This window comes from Haliotis rubra, unplaced genomic scaffold, assembly GCF_003918875.1.
Source record: "Haliotis rubra isolate DU_JTF1 unplaced genomic scaffold, ASM391887v1 Scf1418, whole genome shotgun sequence".
NCBI lineage: Eukaryota > Metazoa > Mollusca > Gastropoda > Lepetellida > Haliotidae > Haliotis > Haliotis rubra.
In genome coordinates this window covers 66,927-87,925 of record NW_025765357.1, presented here as the reverse complement: position 1 = coordinate 87,925, position 20,999 = coordinate 66,927, and the positions used below count along the sequence as shown (strand labels likewise).

At 43.8% G+C, this 20,999-nt stretch overlaps 1 protein-coding gene across 1 annotated transcript in view; it reads right to left on the bottom strand.

Moving 5' to 3' along the window:
* LOC124269070 overlaps window positions 1-20,999 on the bottom strand; it is a 70,389-nt gene that overhangs the window by 8,556 nt on the left and 40,834 nt on the right. Inside the window, 12 exon segments of the mRNA XM_046704083.1 lie at window positions 1,402-1,503; window positions 2,333-2,394; window positions 3,226-3,485; window positions 3,986-4,129; window positions 7,234-7,624; window positions 8,375-8,566; window positions 9,914-10,169; window positions 11,673-11,745; window positions 19,738-19,866; window positions 20,090-20,228; window positions 20,407-20,494; window positions 20,843-20,980. Of these exon segments, the coding sequence (XP_046560039.1) occupies window positions 1,402-1,503; window positions 2,333-2,394; window positions 3,226-3,485; window positions 3,986-4,129; window positions 7,234-7,624; window positions 8,375-8,566; window positions 9,914-10,169; window positions 11,673-11,745; window positions 19,738-19,866; window positions 20,090-20,228; window positions 20,407-20,494; window positions 20,843-20,980 (1,974 nt within the window).

Genomic DNA, 20,999 nt, shown 5'->3' with positions numbered 1-20,999 from the left:
ATAGATTCCTATATTCACCTGTATTCCCTGTCAAGTTATAGATTCCTATATTTACCTACATTCCCTGTCAAGTTATAGATTCCTATATTTACCTGCATTCCCTGTCAAGTTATAGATTCCTATATTTACCTACATTCCCTGTCAAGTTATAGATTCCTATATTTACCTACATTCCCTGTCAAGTTATAGATTCCTATATTCACCTGCATTCCCTGTCAAGTTATAGATTCCTATATTTACCTACATTCCCTGTCAAGTTTTAGATTCCTATATTTACCTGCATTCCCTGTCAAGTTATAGAGTCCTATATTCACCTGTATTCCCTGTCAAGTTATAGATTCCTATATTTACCTACATTCCCTGTCAATTTATAGATTCCTATATTTACCTACATTCCCTGTCAAGTTATAGATTCCTATATTTACCTGCATTCCCTGTCAAGTTATAGATTCCTATATTTACCTACATTCCCTGTCAAGTTATAGATTCCTATATTCACCTGTATTCCCTGTCTAGTTATAGGGGCGGTGGGGTAGCCTAGTGGTTAAAGCATTGGCTCATCACGACGAAGACCCGGGTTCGATTCCCCACATGGGCACAATGTGTTAAGCCCATTTCTGGTGTCCCCCACCGTGATATTGCTGGAATATTGCTAAAAGCGGCGTAAAACTAAACTCAGTCAGTCTAGTTATAGATTCCTATATTTACCTACATTTCCTGTCAAGTTATAGATTCCTATATTTACCTACATTCCCTGTAAAGTAATATATCCCTATATTCACCTGTATTCCCTGTCTAGTTATAGATTCCTATATTCACCTGTATTCCCTGTCAAGTTATAGATTCCTATATTTACCTACATTCCCTGTCTAGTTATAGATTCCTATATTCACCTGCATTCTCTGTCAAGTAATAGATTCCTATATTCACCTGTATTCCCTGTCAAGTAATATATCCCATATTCACCTGTATTCCCTGTCAAGTTATAGATTCCCATATTCACCTGTATTTCCTGTCAAGTTATAGGTTCCTATATTCACCTGTATTCTCTGTCAAGTAATAGATTCCTATATTCACCTGCATCCCTGTCAGGTAATAAAACACTATGTTCACCTGCATTCTCTGTCAGGTAATAAAACACTATATTCACCTCCATTCATTGTCAAGTTATAGATTCCTATATTCACCTGCATCCCTGTCAGGTAATAAAACACTATATTCACCTGCAGACTATATTCACCTGCATCCCTGTCAGGTAATAAAATACTATATTCACCTGCATCCCTGTCAGGTAATAAAACACTATATTCACTTGCAGACTATATTCACCTGCATCCCTGTCAGGTAATAAAACACTATATTCACCTGCATCCCTGTCAGGTAATAAAACACTATATTCACCTGCGACTGTTGAGCTTAGCCCGCTGTTTGTCTTCCTGACACCACCTTTCCTCAGACAACAGCTTCTTGTAGAAGCCACGTGCAACATAGCCCCGGAATATCCTGAAATATCAGAAGGTTCTGTGTGTAGACTTCAGTATTTTACAGTGGAATCTAAGGTTCAACTGTGGGATATATGGTTCAGGTCTAAGATCAAAGGTTTATCTTTATTATCAGTCTTTCAGCTGTTGGATCTGATGTTCACCTGTAGGACCCAACATTCAACTGGACATCTAAAGAATCTGTAGGATCGAACATTCAACAAGTGTTTGCCACTAAAATGGTAATGTCCCCCCCCCCACCACCCCCTCATAAAGAATATTTACTACTATTCATTTTTGGGTCACATACAAGAATTGACTGGTGTCTGCATATTATCACCCAATGTAGGCTGTCAACATAATTGAAGACACTGGGTGTAATGTTTTATGAGATATTTGCGTTTACATGAGTTGGAAAGTGGTTAAAGTGTCATGGAGACCTTGAAGATAAGGTCAAGGTCACTCAAATCAACTGCTATCCCCAAATGTAGGTTGTCACCAAATTTGAAGACATTGGGTACAACAGTCCATGAGATATCGCGTTAACAAGAGTTTGAAAAGTGGTCAAAGTTTCCCGGTGGCCTTGAAGATAACGTCAAGGTCACCCAAATCAACTGCTGTCTGCATAATCACCCAATGTAGGCTGTCACCAAATTTGAAGACATTGGGTACAACAGTACATGGGATGTCGTGTTAACAAGAATCAGGACGTACATACGGACGGACAGATGCTGTTGAATACATAGTCCCCCGTTCCGTGTTGCGGCGAGGGACAACTAGGAATCAAACAAATCTAACAGTCAATCGTAGGATCTTATACAATGTTCAGTAGAAGGATTCAACACCCCTACCGTTGTATATCTACGGCTGCCTTGGCCTCTTTCTGCACCTGAACAGCATAACTCAGCTCCTCCTGAAAGACAAGGGAGAATCCAGTACTCACACAACCATGACATACGAGACAGACCCACAGTGAGTGACAAGGGAGAATTCAGTACTCACACAACCACGACATGCGAGACAGACCCACAGTGAGTGACAAGCAAACGCCTGCACCACTTAGGCTAACCCACTGCCTCCATACTCTTACTGACTCGAGTGATTACATATATGTTATTTAATTAATGTCGCAGTCAGAAATATTCCAGCTTCAGGTGACTGCCTGCTTATTATCAAGTCTGGACCAGGCAGCCAGAGTTTGAAACAAGCGTATCAATCTCCATGGCTGGATACAATGTTTTGAGATCAGCCAATCCACAGCCAAGGTTATCTGATCTGCCTGTGGGTACTAAAACATTCTCAGAGTGCTAAAAAATTACTTAAAAATATAATTCCAACACACTTCTAAGATAAGACATCAGGGAAGTGAAACTGTCACCCAAACCCTGCTTCACTAAACAGAGCACAAACAAACAAAGACTATGAAATACACAATGCCATTTTAGAAAGTGGTCAAATGTAATGTATATTATATTTGGGAATACACTTTCTTAGTAAAGTACAGATTCTAGTACTTTTTGGGTTGATTCCCATCTGAGATTCGAACCCACACCCTCACAGTCAGGCACCTAATCACCAGCACACAAAGTCAGATGCATAGACCGCTCAGCCACTGCGGCTTCAGTACTAGAATCTGTACTTTACTAAGAAAATGTAATCCCAAATATAACATACGCTAAACAAAAACTAGATTCAAATAATTTGTAAATGCAACTGAAGAGACTCATGTTGGAATGTCACTCACTGGGTCGGGCACATGCTGGTAGTGAGCGATTGGCCGGCCAATGTGGGCAAGGGATGGTTGCCTTGGTAATGGTGTAGGGGGCCCTGAGTCTGTGGCTGCCGGCTGCTGTCTCCCCTGTGGGCCCTCCACATCCCCAGTTTCCCCTCCATCTTCCTCCCCAACAGACTCTGTCGGATCCCCAAACTTCACTTGTTTCTCCACGTCTGACATCTCTTGGGAGAAGCCTGCATCGGACATCTTCGAGATGGGGGGATGGCCAGCTGCAACAAAATCACACAAATACCATGAGTATAGATAAAGAGCCTGTCAATGACATCACATCACATTAACTCATTTGTTCCTTCACAGCTCTGCATCATCCCATCCTGTGTCAACTCATCTCACTGTACTCAACTGGCTCCCATCATAGACATCTGACTTGGGATATATCACTAACAATAAACTTGCACTACAAGATTTTACAGCCCATTGTGACATCATCAGTTACCATGATGTCACAATCAGTCTCAAGTCTCTCTACCCCTTGTCTCTAATCTTTACACTCATGACAAAGTATATCATTGTTTACAAGCTGAAAAAGTTCGAACAACGGCTTCTGATGATAAACCAACTCTCACCATTGTGTCGAAACATATGAAACATGACAACAGTTGAAGAGTTACAATTCTAGGTATACTTCAGCTCCTGTTGATATATTGATATCAATACACTTGGGTGAGATTCTCTCATCGAACTGGAATACATAACTCATCCCACTTACCAAATTCATCATCAGTTGTGGTGGGAAGAGTTTTCTCCCTTGTAGGTAGACGACACACATGCAGAGTTTCTCCAAGCTGACTCTCTGGAGCCGTGGACAGAACTGGCGGTGCCGACCTTGGCGGCACAGATCGCAGGTCACGTACTGAAACAGAAATACATTCCTGCATATACAACCTAAACAAATACAGTCTTGCACAGCACATTCAAATATGCACACACACTAGTCTAAGTAAACTTACGCTCAGTATTACTCGTTACACTGCTATACTGAGTCTAACAAACCCTAGTAGAAGGTCACATCAGCTAACCTTTGAGCGACCTATGACCGTCCAATGAAACCGGAGATGGACTAACAGATTTGACTAATCCGACAACGGCTACTTGTTAGGGTTCGGCAGGGCTTACAAAACGTTTTTTGGATTTTCTATTTCCTGGTCGCTGACACTGATCTATCAACAAACAAAATCTGCAATAAACACAGATATTTGACCTGGTTACTATAAGCTTATATTTCCGCAAGATGACATCCTTGAATGTTGACAAAGCGGTTTTTTCAGCGACTGTTTACTCATTGCATCCTCCATGTGTATCACTCGGAAGCGATCGTGCGGAAAATAGCATTTGGAATCATTCGAGTTTTTTTAGGTAAAGGTTGAAACGGTATATGCGAATGTTAACTTTCATGATTTGGTAAGCTGTGTTCTGATTGGTCAGTCCAAAAGGTGAGCTGACGTGACCTTCTACTAGGGTTTGTTAGACTCAGTATAGCAGTGTAACGAATGATACTGAGCCCAAGTTTACTTAGACTGGCACAGTCACACATACATGCACACATAAATCATATTTTGGCAAATTAAATATACATGCACATGCATACCTGTTCATACACACCCACTTGTGGTTGATTGAACCTGATTTACAGTTACAAACAGATTTCAAAGAACGTTTGACATATGGACATAAGTATGTTATAAATGTTCACTATCCACCATACATAAATGTTAATGTTCTGTACAGTTGCATATTAAAACCATCTTCTAGCCAACAACATGTACACACTGAGTCTACAAGCACCACTTACCAGACTCAGCCTTTGGTCTGTGATATTCCTGAAAGTCTAAGAGGAAGACAAAGCAAGGAGAGATTAGCAGCTGAGGTTAGTAAGGTAGATACACACCATCACAGGGAAACAAGGGGAGACTATCCATACAAGGAAAGACCACCCCTATAATGTGAGACCCACGACAGAAAGGGGGCAACCAGTACAAGGGGTAGACCACCCTCAAAAGGGTCACCGCCCATACATGGGTAGGGTTGGGTGGGAAGGGGGTTGGGAGGGTAGGGTGGTGTGGTGTGGTGCGGGCAGGCTGGGGTAGGGTGGTGTGGTGTGGTGTGGGGTGGGGCAGGGTGGGGGTAGGGTGGTGTGGTGTGGGGTGGGGTGGGGTGGGGTGGGGGTGGTGTGGTGTGGGATGGGGGGGCAGGGTGGGGGCAGGGTTTGGGCAGGTTGGGGTAGGGTGGGTGTGGTGTGGGGGTGGTGTGGGGTGGGGTGGTGTGGTGTGGTGTGGGGTGGGATGGGGCAGGGTGGGGCAGATTTGGGCAGGTTGGGGTAGGGTGGTGTGGTGTGGTGTGGTGTGGTGTGGTGTGGTGTGGTGTGGGGAGAATCCTTCATAGGGAGATAACCCATACAAGGGAGACAACCCATCCAAGCAGAGACAGCCAAAGCTAGATTTTACTAAAGGGAAGTAAACGTCCCAACTTAAAGAATATACTGAATGGGAAACATGTAAGAACATCCTGTAATAGAGTGTTCGGCAGGACGTTTCAGGTGTATCGCCCAGACATGTGGTCATGTTCATCTGCCCTGGTTTTAAGTTTTCCCATGTTTGTTTAGTTGAGGACAGCAAGAATATCAAAGAACACAAGTTTCAAAATGCCAAGATATGAAACAGAGTAAGGTTTATTGGAATGTGCATGGATGGTTACAGCAATGTTCACTACACAGAGTTAAGTGTTACACAGAGTTAAGTCTAAGAATGTATTCACTACACAAAGTTAAGTGTACAACTGTGTTCACTGCACTGTCCAGTTTAAAATTATGTCTACATTACACATACTTAAGTATAAGAATGCTAAGTGTACGACTGTATTCACTACACAGTTCAGTTTAACAATGTCTACATTACACATACTTAATTATAAGAATGCTAAGCGTACGACTGTATTCACTACACAGATTTAAGCATAAGAAAGTATTCACAAAGAAATTTAAGTATATGAATATATCCTCACACAGACTGAAGTGTTCTACACAGAGTTAAGTGTTCTACACAGACTGAAGTGTTCTACACAGAGTTAAGTGTTCTACACAGAGTTAAGTGTTCTACACAGAGTTAAGTGTAAGAATGTATTCTCTACACAGAGTTAAGTATAAGAATGTATTCACTACACATCTGAGTTAAGTCTAAGAATGTATTCTCTACACAGAGTTAAGTGAATGTATTCACTACACAGAGTTAAGTGAATGTATTCACTACACAGACTTAAGCCTAAGAATGTTTCACTACACAGAGTTAAGTGTTCTAAGAATGTAGTTCACTACACAGAGTTAAGTGTTCTACACATGTATTCACTACACAGAGTTAAGCCTAGAATGTATTCACTACACAGAGTTAAGTCTAAGAATGTATTCTCTACACACAGTTAAGTGTTCTAAGAATGTATTCTCTACACAGAGTTAAGTGTTTCTACACAGAGTTAAGTATAAGAATGTATTCACTACACAGAGTTAAGTATAAGAATGTATTCACTACACAGAGTTAAGCCTAAGAATGTATTCACTACACAGAGTTAAGCCTAAGTGTTCTACACAGAGTTAAGTCTAAGAATGTATTCTCTACACATCTGAGTTAAGTCTAAGAATGTATTCACTACACAGAGTTAAGTTTAAGAATGCATACATTACACATTTAAGTCTAAGAATGTATTCTCTACACAGAGTTAAGTCTAAGAAAGTATTCTCTACACAGAGTTTAGTCTAAGAATGCATACATTACACAGAGGTAGGTAAAGGAAAGTTTTCACTACACAGAGTTAAGTCTAAGAATGTATTTACTACAAGAAGTAAGTATAAGAATATATTCACTACACAGAGTTAAGTGTACAGCTGCATTCATCACACCAAATTAACTACATGACTTTATTCACAACACAGAGTTATACGTCTGTCATCACCAAGATTGGGCTCACCATGCTCCATGTAGTGCCTGGGACTCCTGGCTTTGCGAGCATGACTCTCCAGCTCCTTGTTGAACACCTGGTGTCCCCGTGGAGATCGGCCACCATACGGGTTGAAGGGTGTTGGGATAGAAGGTGGAGTCCTCATTGGTGGAGCTCTCTTAAATAACTCAGTCTGACGTCGAGTGGTGCGTACAACCTGACCAGGCTTGGCCCCACTTTGTCTTGGCATCCTGCCTGCTGACCTCTCGACCTTGGTTGACATCTTGCTAGAGGTAAGGTCAGGGTCAGCCTCTGGGGTGAAGGTCGCTCCTGTGAAATGTTCTGAAGTAACCCTATAGCGTGCACCAGCAGTTCTCAGTCGGAGGTCATGTTTGACATCTGGCCCAATGGTTGCCCTCCTCTAAGGGGATGTAACTCCATGTGTTGGACTTGCTTAAAACCTTCCAAAACAAAACCTCAGGTTATATCCACTGCAAGCTTACATGTCGCCATTCAGCATAGCATAAACATTTTATAGCTTTCTAACAAATAGACCTGAACGAGACATCTGTGTTTGATCCTATCTATAATGGCTGTTATGGGGAAAGTCTATGTTGAGGGGCACAGGACCACCCATCTGTAATGGGTTCTGTCTATGTTGAGGGGGCACTGGACCACCCTGTAATGGTCCTGTCTATGGGTCCTGTCCTGTCTATGTTGAGGGGCACTGGGCCACCCACCTGTAATGGGACCTGTCTATGTTGAGGGGGCCACCCACCTGTAATGGGACCTGGAGGGGGCACTGGACCACCCATCTGTAATGGGACCTGTCTATGTTGAGAGGGCACCGGACCACCCATCTGTAATGGGTCCTGTCTATGTTGAGGGGCACTGGACCACCCACCTGTAATGGGACCTGTCTATGTTGAGGGGCACTGGACCACCCATCTGTAATGGGACCTGTCTATGTTGAGGGGCACCGGACCACCCATCTGTAATGGGTCCTGTCTATGTTGAGGGGGCACTGGACCTGCACCCACCTGTAATGGGCCTGTCTATGGTGAGGGGGCACTGGACCACCCACCTGTAATGGGCCTGTCTATGTTGAGGGGCACTGGACCACCCACCTGTAATGCACCTGTCTTTGGTGAGGGGACACTAGACCACCCACCTGTAATGGAGCCTGCCTTTGGTGAGGAGGCACAGGGCCACTTCCAGCAGCAGGGATGGATGTGACTTCTACTTGCACATCCTGGTCCTCTTCTCCCTTAGCAACAGTATCCAGGGGCTCTGGGATGGTAGGGGATTCGGCAGGAAGCTGGCTGTTGTCTTCAGGCTCAGTCTTTGTTACAGCGTCAGTGATCTGAGAAATACATAGACATTTGAATATAAACCCACTGCACCTCCTTAATTAAAGCCTAAAATGCTTTAGTTTAATTACAAAATATGTCACTTGCTGGACTCAATGGTAACGTGTGTAAAATGTGTAGGGCTGGCTATCAACATAGATCACGGAGATCAATAATCATTAACTAAATATTGATCGATTATTGATAAATATCGGAAAATTAACTTTAAGCAAATTGCCATTGTGAGTGGTGACATATTTATCCATGGATGACTTACAAAACAGCATCCTGAACATAGTTTACTAATTCTTGCCATCGGTGGTATTTCTGATTATCAGTCTTTTCAGCCAGCCCCAGAAATTTGGGGATAGGACATTTAGACAGGAAGTATGCATCCCCATGCGCACCATTGCTGCTCCACTTCCTGCTGATCCTTTCTTTATGGATGTGATTAGAAAAATCAAAACAAGGGACTAAGGCCAAGAACTGAAGTACATCAGTGACCTGATGTTGTTCAAAGGTCAAATGGTCAATTGACTCCATTGTGTTACCCAACCAACCTAGATATAAAATAAACCTCATCTGTTTCATACTAATTTCTAAGCATAAAAATTCCATGAGACAAAAACTCTCGACACGACTATGGCGATAGGGAAGACTTCATCTCTCAGACAGTGAACTTTCTACAAACAGAACCCTGCAACTACTATGTGTTCCCATGTTTCTTCAGGTGAACCCTTGACTTGACTCTTCATGTGTTTGTGACTTGACTCTGCATGTGCTTGTCACTTGATTCTGCATGTGTTTGTGACTTGATGCTGCATGTGTTTGTGACTTGATGCTGCATGTGTTTGTGACTTGACTCTTCATGTGTTTGTGACTTGATGCTGCATGTGTTTGTGACTTGACTCTGCATGTGTTTGTGACTTGACTCTGCATGTGTTTGTGACTTGACTCTGCATGTGTTTGTGACTTGGCTCTGCACGTCTTGTGACTTGGCTCTGCATGTGTTTGTGACTGCACTTTCTGCATGTGAACTTGTGACCTTGACTCTTTGATGAGTTTGTGACTTGGCTCTTTGCATGTGCTTGTAGCAATATTCCAGCAACATCTGCATGGGTTTGTGAAAGGTACCCCCACTGGAGAACTGGAGAAGACTGCTCTTTCCGAGAACACCTGGTACCTTCACTATTTGATTGAGTTTAGAAACATATACACAGATATGGTTGGAATAGTACAGTAAGCTCTGTTTATATCCCAGATTTCTTATTACTATAGAAGGGTTCTGCTAACACAGTCCTGGCAGCAGAAGCACAAATATCTTTGGGGTCAGCTAAGATTATTTTCACACCTAAACTAACCTTATCAGCCTCTACATGAGTTGTGTGCCCATCTTGGGTAATCTCCCCTGAGTGACTCTCCTGTTCACAAAGGTCACGTAACTCATCCTCCAGTTCACTGATGTCCGCGTGGTCCACCTCGGCTCCAGAGGAGACACTCTCTGATGCCTGGGGGAGGTGGATCTGTCCTGACAGGGTCCGGGGACGATGATGACCGCTAAACTGGGTGCTTTGGTCAGTGGAGTACAGCTGGTCTGTCAGCAGTCCAATGTCTGTGCTACAAAGGGAGACAACTCCTGTTATAGCCTTCCCACAGCAAGATGTCTCACAATGGTACATCACATTTTGTAAATGAGAGACTGACTGTTGTTTAAAGTCAGCAACATTCAATACAATCAATACAACATGTTAGTTACTCATTGATCTTGTTGTTTTAAGTCAGCAACATTCAATACAATCAATACAATATGTTAGTTACACATTGATCTTGTTGTTTAAAGTCAGCAACATTCAATACAATCAATACAATATGTTAGTTACTCACTGATCTTGTTGTTAGTTACTGATTGCACAATTTGAGATCTGTATGAACCTGTTCCTCCCAACATTACATGGTTCACTTGTGGAAAGGAGTTACAGGCCATTGAATGTCCTGTTGTGTTGAGGTATGGCATGGAGTGTTGTGTTGTGTTGAGGTATGGCATGGAGTGTTGTGTTGAGGTATGGCATGGAGTGTTGTGTTGTGTTGAGGTATGGCATGGAGTGTTGTGTTGTGTTGAGGTATGGCATGGAGTGTTGTGTTGTGTTGAGGTATGGCATGGAGTGTTGTGTTGTGTTGAGGTATGGCATGGAGTGTTGTGTTGTGTTGAGGTATGGAGCATGGAGTGTAGTGTTGTGTTGTGTTGAGGCATGGCATGGAGTGTTGTTGTGTTGAGGTATGGAGCGGAGGTGGATGTTGTGTTGTGTTGAGGTATGGCATGGAGTGTTGTGTTGTGTTATGGCAGGTATGGCATGGAGGAGTTGTGTTGTGTTGAGGTATGACATGGAGTTGTTGTGTTGAGGTGTTGTGTTGAGGTATGGCATGGAGTGTTGTGTTGTTGAGGTATGGCATGGAGTTGTTGTGTTGTGATGAGGTACATGGAGTGTTGTGTTGTATTGTGTTGAGGTATGGCATGGAGGTGTGTGTTGTGTTGTGTTGTGTTGAGTTGAGGTATGGCATGGATGAGTATGGCATGGAGTTGTGTTGTGTTGAGGTATGGCATGGAGTGTTGTGTTGTGTTGAGGTATGGCATGGAGTGTTGTGTGGTGTTGAGGTATGGCATGGAGTGTTGTGTTGAGGTATGGCATGGAGTGTTGTGTTGTGTTGAGGTATGGCATGGAGTTTGTGGAGTGTTGTGTTGTGTTGAGGTATGGCATGGCATGGAGTGATGTTGTGTGTTGTGTTGAGGTATGGCATGGAGTGTTGTGTTGTGTTGAGGTATGGCATGGAGAGTTGTGTTGTGTTGAGGTATGGCATGGATGGTTGTGGAGGTATGGCATTGAGTGTAGTGTTGTGGTATGGCATGGAGTATAGTGTTGTGTTGTGGTATGGCATGGAGTATAGTGTTGTGTTGTGGTATGGCATGAAGTATAGTGTTCTGTTGTGGTATGGCATGGAGTATAGTGTTCTGTTGTGACAGGTGGTGTTGCATGGCATGGAGTGTAGTGTTGTGTTGTGGCATGGAGCTGAGTGCTACCCGAGATACAGTCTGGCCAGGGTGATGACACACTATACACTCACTCTGTGATGAGGCTGTTGTCGAGACTCGGGTAGTCTGTCCTCTGGGTTTGACTGCTGTAGTTAGGGCCTCGATCTGGAGACAGAAACCAACACATATATTTCCAAACACATTTATTTTGTCTCGTCAAGGACTTCCGAGGACAAATATTTAGGATTTCATAAAATGATGAAAATTATCTAAAATTACGCAGTAATAACATGTAATATCATTTCAGGAGATAAAACACCATTCACAGTATGCACAACATTGTAAAGAATCGACATTAATGTAACCAGTCCCTACAATAACCTGAACATACATGCAACCTTTCCCTGGTAACCAATGGCAACCAGAAGCCAACCTACCAGCAGTTAGAATCACAAATAGTGGAACAAATACACCATTATGTATAAGCCTTTCAAGCTGCCTTGTTTTGTAAATGACACAACATTAAATCTGCCCAAGTCAATGGCTACACATTTAGAGCTGGGAAAATCAATGCATGAGTATTAGCTACCCGGCCTCCATTGATCCTGCAGGTGTCATAATGTAATAGATTCAACACACAGCCAGATTAAGCTGGCGTGAAACTACTAAAACAATATGTGCTTTGTGTATATGTGAGCATCCATCCACCCAGATACATACTCACACTAACACAGTCATGTGTACAAATACATACAGACACACACAAACACAGACACATACAGATGCATAATAGATAAATATGGTCTCTGCTTACATACAGACAGATACAGATTCAGACATGTACAGATATACAGTTACATACAGACACATACAGATTCAGTTGTGTACAGGGGCGGTGGGGTAGCCCAGTGGTTAAAGCGTTAGCTCGTCACGCCGAAGACCTGGGTTCGAATCCCCACATGGGTACAAAGTGTGCAGCCCATTTCTGGTGTCCCCCGCCGTGATGTTGCTGGAATATTGCTAAAAGCGGCGTAAAACCAAACTCAGTCAGTCAGTCGTGTACAGATATATAGCTACATATGCATTCATACAGACATGTACAGATACCGACTTACTTGCTCCTGTTAAACCAGTACACCCAGATATGAACATGTGATGTAACTGTCTCCGCCGTGTAACTCTACAGGACATGGCCCACCAAGCTAGCCTTATTAGCTAACCCTGACATTGTTGCTGTGACAGTCCTATCACCAACTACTTCAGACATACCTCCAGTCATACATGGTCATATTTGACCTGGGTAAACATCTCAAGCCCACTTCCAGCTGTCAAACATACAAGCTCTTCATGGCACCCTCCACGGCACCCTCCACACAACCCGAGTGTGCATACTCTGGACAAACCTCTCTGCATCCTTCTACGCAAAGCTTTGAGGGACATGTTCTGTCTAAGTCAGTGAGTGAGTTTGGTTTTACGCCATTTTTAGCAATATTCCAGCAATATCACGGCAGGGGACACTAGAAATGGGCTTCACACATTGTACCCAAGTGGGGAATCAAACCTGGGTCTTCTTCACGACAGGCTAATGCTTTAACCACTAGGCTACCCCACTGCCCCTCTGTCTAAGAATCCATTATGTAATGATATCACACACATACACTGACACAAAATGAATGGAACTGATGTCGAATATTTGGAGACATGGTCTTTCACTCCCAGTGATTTTAATGAATAGGGACGGGCATTTGATGGAAAAAATTCCTAAACACATTATTTCAATATGGACTGTTATATATATTGGGACCAACCAATTCTCATAGATTCAACTGGACTGTTTTATACCATGGGACCAACCAATTCTCATAGATTCAACTGGACTGTTTTATACCACGGGAGTAACCAATTCTCATAGATTCAACTGGACTGTTTTATACCATGGGACCAACCAATTCTCATAGATTCAACTGGACTGTTTTATACCACGGGACCAACCAATTCTCATAGATTCAACTGGACAAACTGCTGCATGTCTGATCTGATAATACCATTAATCAGCAATGAACATTAGACCAAAATCAATATTGATCAAGAACTGTAGAGAGACCCTGGTCTACTGTACAAGAACTTCGTTATACAGTACTGGGTCGGGGGTCAAGGACAAGCCCTCTGGAGAGGTAGGTGTATAGAATCATGTAAATTTTGAAGATTGATCATGACTGATGACGTGAAATTGTCCAAATGGAAAAATAAGAGATTAATAGCACATTTTCTCAGTATTCTTCAGGTAAAATAAGAAAAGAACCGACCTGTAAAACAGTGAGCTGACAATAACATAACTGAAAAATATTCTACACAGACTTCACGATCAATTCCTTTGATTGTACAATGAAGCACATGTGATACATGTGGTCTCACCTTAGGCAAGTGAGTTTGTCCAAAATTGCCTCTATTCACCCAGCATAAAAAGGGTACCTAGTGAAATAAGTTGTGAGACTATTAACCTTCTAGCGAATAATGATCATATTGTGAGCTTTGAACACTGGATATCTAGCCAGGAAAAGGCTTGTTTTAAATATTGTCATTATTCTTATTATTATTGATATGAACCCAATCATTTAACAAATGAGATCACTTTATTGTAACCAAACGTCATTCAACAGGCACATAGACCTGGTCAGTTGTTAAGGCACACCCTGTTCCACACCACTACACTGGACGCTAACCATTACACTAACTGGCAGAGGTGTTATCCTTAGAGATACAATGTTTACCTCCGAGCAGGGAATCCTATCGTACAGCCATCACTCAGTCTCCATGGACACTGAAACACTTCCACCACACCACTGCTTGACAGTCAGTCTGTCCTAGTGACCAGCTACCTGCGTTTATACCTTGATCCTAATTAACACAGTGTTAAGTAATTATTGTACCTGGTCGTGGTATTACCTGTGGACAATCTTGGCCAGGTAATTCCCTCCATGACCCAGGTAATCAGGCTGAGAAGCTACCCCCTCCCCCCAAACACCAAACATGATCTCTAGGAGTGTAATCACCTTAATCTACCACCTAGCCTATTGCATGCCTGGCTGGCCACACACTTGAGATTGTCACAATGTTACAACATGACAGCCAACACAGACACAGCACTTTCAGAGGAGACTAATTGTCCCATGGCTCTTCACTATGTATACATTTATGGGTACTAAATAGTACAATGTATATGTCTACCAGTAATCATTACTTTGTACAACACATCTACCAGGTACAGTGTAAACTTAACATTGTAACCACTACATAGTACAGTGCGTACATCTACCAGTAATCACTATTTAGGACAATCTATATGTCTACCTGTAATCACTAAGTAATTACTGGTTGACGTATACATTTATTCTAAATAGTGCAATGTACACAATCTACCAGTAATCACTACTTAGAATAATATATATGTCTACCAGTAATAACTAAATAGTACAATGGACGCTCGATGGGTGAGCGATCTAAGGTGCCAGGGTAGGGATCCAGCAAGCTTAAGGTGCCGGGATCGAGCCAACCTGTGACAGGTAGTGTTGGGAATTGGTTAAAATCTCATAATTGATGATTGGTTCATTACCACCGATCAATCATCGAAAATAATTGGTTAGCGTCATTTATGAAATTTGTTAATGCACATAAAAATATGGAAAAAATCCATGTATTTCTTTTGGGTTTTTTGTGGCACTATTTCATATCTTTAAAGGATGACTAGTATGTTAGGAACATAAATTTCTTGGAATCTTTAAGATAAATTCAATCATGACTTGAAACGAGCTTGTAGTGCTTACGAAATATAACAGACAAAACCAACCATGTGAAAAATATTGTTAATGAAAACAAGTGTTCCAGAATTGTTTGTGTTCGATTATGAGAAATTATGATCGATTGCTTGGTCGTTTAGTCACTACGACCAATCTTCGATTATTTCAATTAATCGGACCACCACCTGTGACCGGGTGTAAACACCTTGGAGTCAGCTGTATGTGCAGACTCTTTCAGTGTTGTCACAACCCCTAGTGTACAGTACACAACCCTGTGCACCAACAAATCCGTTGGTATATGACCAGATGGAGACCACATGAATACGTGCAAACACCTAGTTGTGGGTACAGCAGTGTGCAGTGAACTTGGACAAAATACTGTGACTATGTGTCCCAGTCCACCCAGCTGTGAATGGGTACCTTGTAAGCATGGGAAGGCCACATTAACTCAGTGCGCCTAGCGGCTGCAAGAGTTATATGATCCCCAGGGAGTTGAGATTGATGTGCCGTTTGAGATTGACATCCAATGAATTCAGGAAAAACAAAGCGCTTTGAGCAGCTGAGCCGGGCTGAGCTAGATAGTGGCGCTATACAAATATCTTATAATAAAATATAAGAAATAATATTGTATACAATCTACCAGTAATTACTACTTAGAATAATGTATACGTCTACCAGTGATTACTAAATAATACCGTGCCTACACTTACCACTAAACACTATTTCATACAATCTATATGTAGACCAGTAATCACTGCTTTGACGAATGTACATACATGTACCAGTAGTCACTACTTAGTACAAAAATATAGAAATAAACATCAGGATTGACAAAGGAAAAACACAAAAAGATTGTGTGGCTGTAAATTTTTTGACAAATTGCTACAATACATATTTATTAAGCTACAACACACACTCTCCAAGCTACAACACAGACTTACCAAGCTACAACATTCACTCTCCAAGCTACAACACAGACTCACCAAGCTACAACACATACTCAACAAGCTACAACACATACTCAACAAGCTACAACATTCACTACTCCAAGCTACAAGCAAACACAGACTCACCAAGCTACAACACATACTCAACAAGCTACAACAGACTCAACAAGCTACAACACATACTCAACAAGCTACAACACATAGACTCACCAAGCTACAACACAGACTCAACAAGCTACAACACATACTCAACAAGCTACAACACAGACTCAACAAGCTACAACACATACTCAACAAGCTACAACACATACTCAACAAGCTACAACACATACTCAACAAGCTACAACACATACTCAACAAGCTACAACACAGACTCAACAAGCTACAACAGACTCAACAAGCTACAACACATACTCAACAAGCTACAACACATACTCAACAAGCTACAACACAGACTCAACAAGCTACAACAGACTCACCAAGCTACAACACATACTCACCAAGCTACAACACAGACTCACCAAGCTACAACACATACTCAACAAGCTACAACACTGACTCACCAAGCTACAACACATACTCAACAAGCTACAACAACTGACTCAACAAGCTACAACAGACATACTCAAGCACAGCACACACTAACAAGCTACATACTCAACAAGCTACAACACATACTCAACAAGCTACAAACACAGACTCACCAAGCTACAACACATACTCAACAAGCTACAACACATACTCAACAAGCTACAACACATACTCAACAAGCTACAACACATTACTCAATAAGACTCAACAAGCTACAACAGACTCAACAAGCTACAACACATACTCAACAAGCTACAACACATACTCAAAGCTACAAGCTACAACTACATGCTACTCAACAAGCTACAACACATACTCAACAAGCTACAACACATACTCAACAAGCTACAACACAGACTCAACAAGCTACAACAGACTCAACAAGCTACAACACATACTCAACAAGCTACAACACATACTCAACAAGCTACAACACATACTCAACAAGCTACAGCCCTGACTCAACAAGCTACAACACATACTCAACAAGCTACAACAGACTCAACAAGCTACAACACATACTCAACAAGCTACAACACAGACTCAACAAGCTACAACAGACTCACCAAGCTACAACACATACTCAACAAGCTACAACACATACTCAACAAGCTACAACAGACTCACCAAGCTACAACAGACTCACACAAGCTACAACACAAACTCAACAAGCTACAACCCTGACTCACCAAGCTACAACACATACTCAACAAGCTACAACACATACTCAACAAGCTACAACACATACTCAACAAGCTACAACAGACTCACCAAGCTACAACACAGACTCAACAAGCTACAACAGACTCAACAAGCTACAACACATACTCAACAAGCTACAACACATACTCACCAAGCTACAACACATACTCAACAAGCTACAACACATACTCAACAAGCTACAACACATACTCTCCAAGCTACAACAGACTCAACAAGCTACAACAGACTCAACAAGCTACAACACATACTCAACAAGCTACAACACATACTCAACAAGCTACAACACCAAGCTACAACACATACTCAAGCTACAGCCCTGACTCAACAAGCTACAACAGCTACCACATACTCAACACATACCAACTACAACAGACTCACCAAGCTACAACACAGACTCTCCAAGCTACTACAGACTCACCAAGCTACAACACATACTCAACAAGCTACAACAGACTCAACAAGCTACAACACATACTCACCAAGCTACAACAGACTCAACAAGCTACAACACATACTCAACAAGCTACAACAGACTCAACAAGCTACAACACAGACTCAACAAGCTACAACACATACTCAACAAGCTACAACACATACTCACCAAGCTACAACACAGACTCACCAAGCTACAACACATACTCAACAAGCTACAACACAGACTCAACAAGCTACAACAGACTCACCAAGCTACAACACATGCTCAACAAGCTAAACACATACTCAACAAGCTACAACACATGACTCAACAAGCTACAACATGACTCAACAAGCTACAACACACTCACCAAGCTACAACACTATGACTCAACAAGCTACACATACTCAACAAGCTACAACAGACTCAACCAAGCTACAACACAGACTCAACAAGCTACAACAGACTCAACAAGCTACAACACATACTCAACAAGCTACTCTGACGGATCATTTCTGACGTATCAATGATCATATTTCAATATTGATGATTTCCATGACGATGATTCATGCATCAACAGATGATCAATATCAATGACGGATCCATGAATGACGGATCAATGATCAAAATCATGGATCTATTATCTCAATGGATATCGATGGATCTGGACCTCAACAATTGACGGATCAATAAATGATTCCATTATGATCTGATGGATCTAATATCAACAGATATGGACTCAAATATCCTCAATGGCCCTCATGGATCATCAGGGCTGAAGGACTCAGGGGCCCTGGCCTCGGCTGACAGGACTCTGGGCCCTGGATCTCCTTCTGGCCCTGATCATGGAGTCACCAGGACAGGATCGTCAAATCCTCCAGCCCTTTCCACCACTTCCACCCTTTCCACCACTGGGCTTTCCTTCCTCCATTCCACCCTTTCCTTCCTTCTTTCCATTTCCACTTCAAGACTCCTTTCCTTCTTTCCTTCTTTCAAACTCTTCCTTTCCTTTCCTTCCTTTTCCTTCCACTGCCTCCATGCTTTCATTTCCTCCATTTCCTTCCTGAACTCCATTTCCTTCCTTCTTCATTTTCAGACTCCACCAACTCAACAAGCTCCACCACTTCCTTTCTCCACCAACATACTCACCAAGCTACAACAGACTCCATGGCTACAGCACATACTCACTTGCCTGGCTACACAGCCTGACTCCACCAGCTTCCATGGGCCTCAACAAGCTACAACAGACCACCCAGAGGCTACAACACATACTCACCCTTCACAGCCCTGGCCTCCCTTTGGCAACAAGACTCCTTAGGCTACAACCTTACTCTCCAGAGTTACAGCAGACTGCAAGCTGCTTACATGCTCAGCTACAGCCCTGACTCACCAAGCTACAACACACACATACTCTCCAAGCTGGGAGACTCACCAAGCTAACAGACCAACAAGCTACAGCCACCTTCTCAACGGCTACATGCCTGGCTCACCAAGCTACAACAGACTGCAAGCTGGCCACCTCCAGAAGCACAACGGACTCACCAGGCCACAGCACAGATCCGCAGGTTGGCCGGCTCACTTGTGGCTGCCAGCAGGGCTCACTGCCAGGCGCGCGCGCGCGCGCGCGCGCGCGCGCGCGGTGGCGGCCGGCGGCGGCCAGACTCCGCCAGGCTGGCCAGCTCACTGGCTGCCAGCGCAGACTCCGCAGGCTGCGGCACGGGCTCCGCCAGGCTGCAGCACTGGCTCGCAAGCCACGGCACTGGCTCGCCAGACAGGGCTGTGGCTGCACAGCACTCGCTCTCCAGGGCCCCAGCTGGGCTCAGGCAAGCCTGCTTACAGACTCACCGGGTGCAAACCACACAGCCACTCACCCAGGCTGCAGCCCTGGCTCCGCAGGCTGCAACAGACTCACCCAGGCCTGGCAGCCCTCTCCAGGCTACCGGCCAGGCTCCCGCCGGCCACGCAGCACTGGCTCTCCGCCACCAGGCACGGGGGCTTCGACAAAGGCTACAACGCTGTCCGGCTACAGCACGGACTTGCCAGGCACCTGGCCGGTTTCACTCTCCAGAAGCTGCTGGCGCGGCCACCAGCTTCACCACCGGACTCCTTAGGCTGCGAGACTCCACCGCACTGCACCCGCACTCTGGGAATACAGCACAGACTTGCCAGGCTGGCCTGGATGCCAAAACCACTGCGCTCTCAAGCGGCTACAATAGACTCACCAGGCTATAACGTTTCTGGGCAATGGAACTCTGGCTATAACACGGACTGCTGATATTGCCACAGATACCAGGCTGTTTGCTCACCAAGCTGAACCCAGACCTGGCTGGCTCTCAGGTTACAACAGACTCACCAGGCAAACTGGACTCGCGGCTGGCAGACTCTGGCTGCCCAGCCACTCCAGCAAACTGCCGCCCTCCAGCAGGCTGACCGGCTCATGGCTGCAACCAGATCAACAGGCTACAATGCCTCGGCTACGGCTCTGACTCTGGCTACAACCAGACTCCGCCAGGCTGGCAGACTCACCCAGCCTGCAATGACTCCGCCAGGCTGCAACCAGACTCCGCCAGGCTACCATAAATGGACTCACCAGGCTATAACCGCACTCCACCAGGCTATTGATACACCGGCTATGCCTGAATGCTGGCTGATGCCTCACCAGGCAGCTGTACCGGACTTACCAGGCTACAACTGCTTGCTCTCCAGTTACTGACGACTCACCAGGCTGGCAGTTCTGGGCTGATGCCTCAGGCTGGCCACGTACTCGACAGGCCGGCATCCTGACTCACCAGGCTACAACCAGACTCACCAGGCAGCTACCAGACTCTCCGGGGCTACCTGACGGACTCACCGACGGCTTCGGTATCCTCCGGGCTACAACCAGACTCCACCGGCTACACTGGCTCGTCGATACCGGCTCCGCCAGGCTGCAACGGATCACCAGAT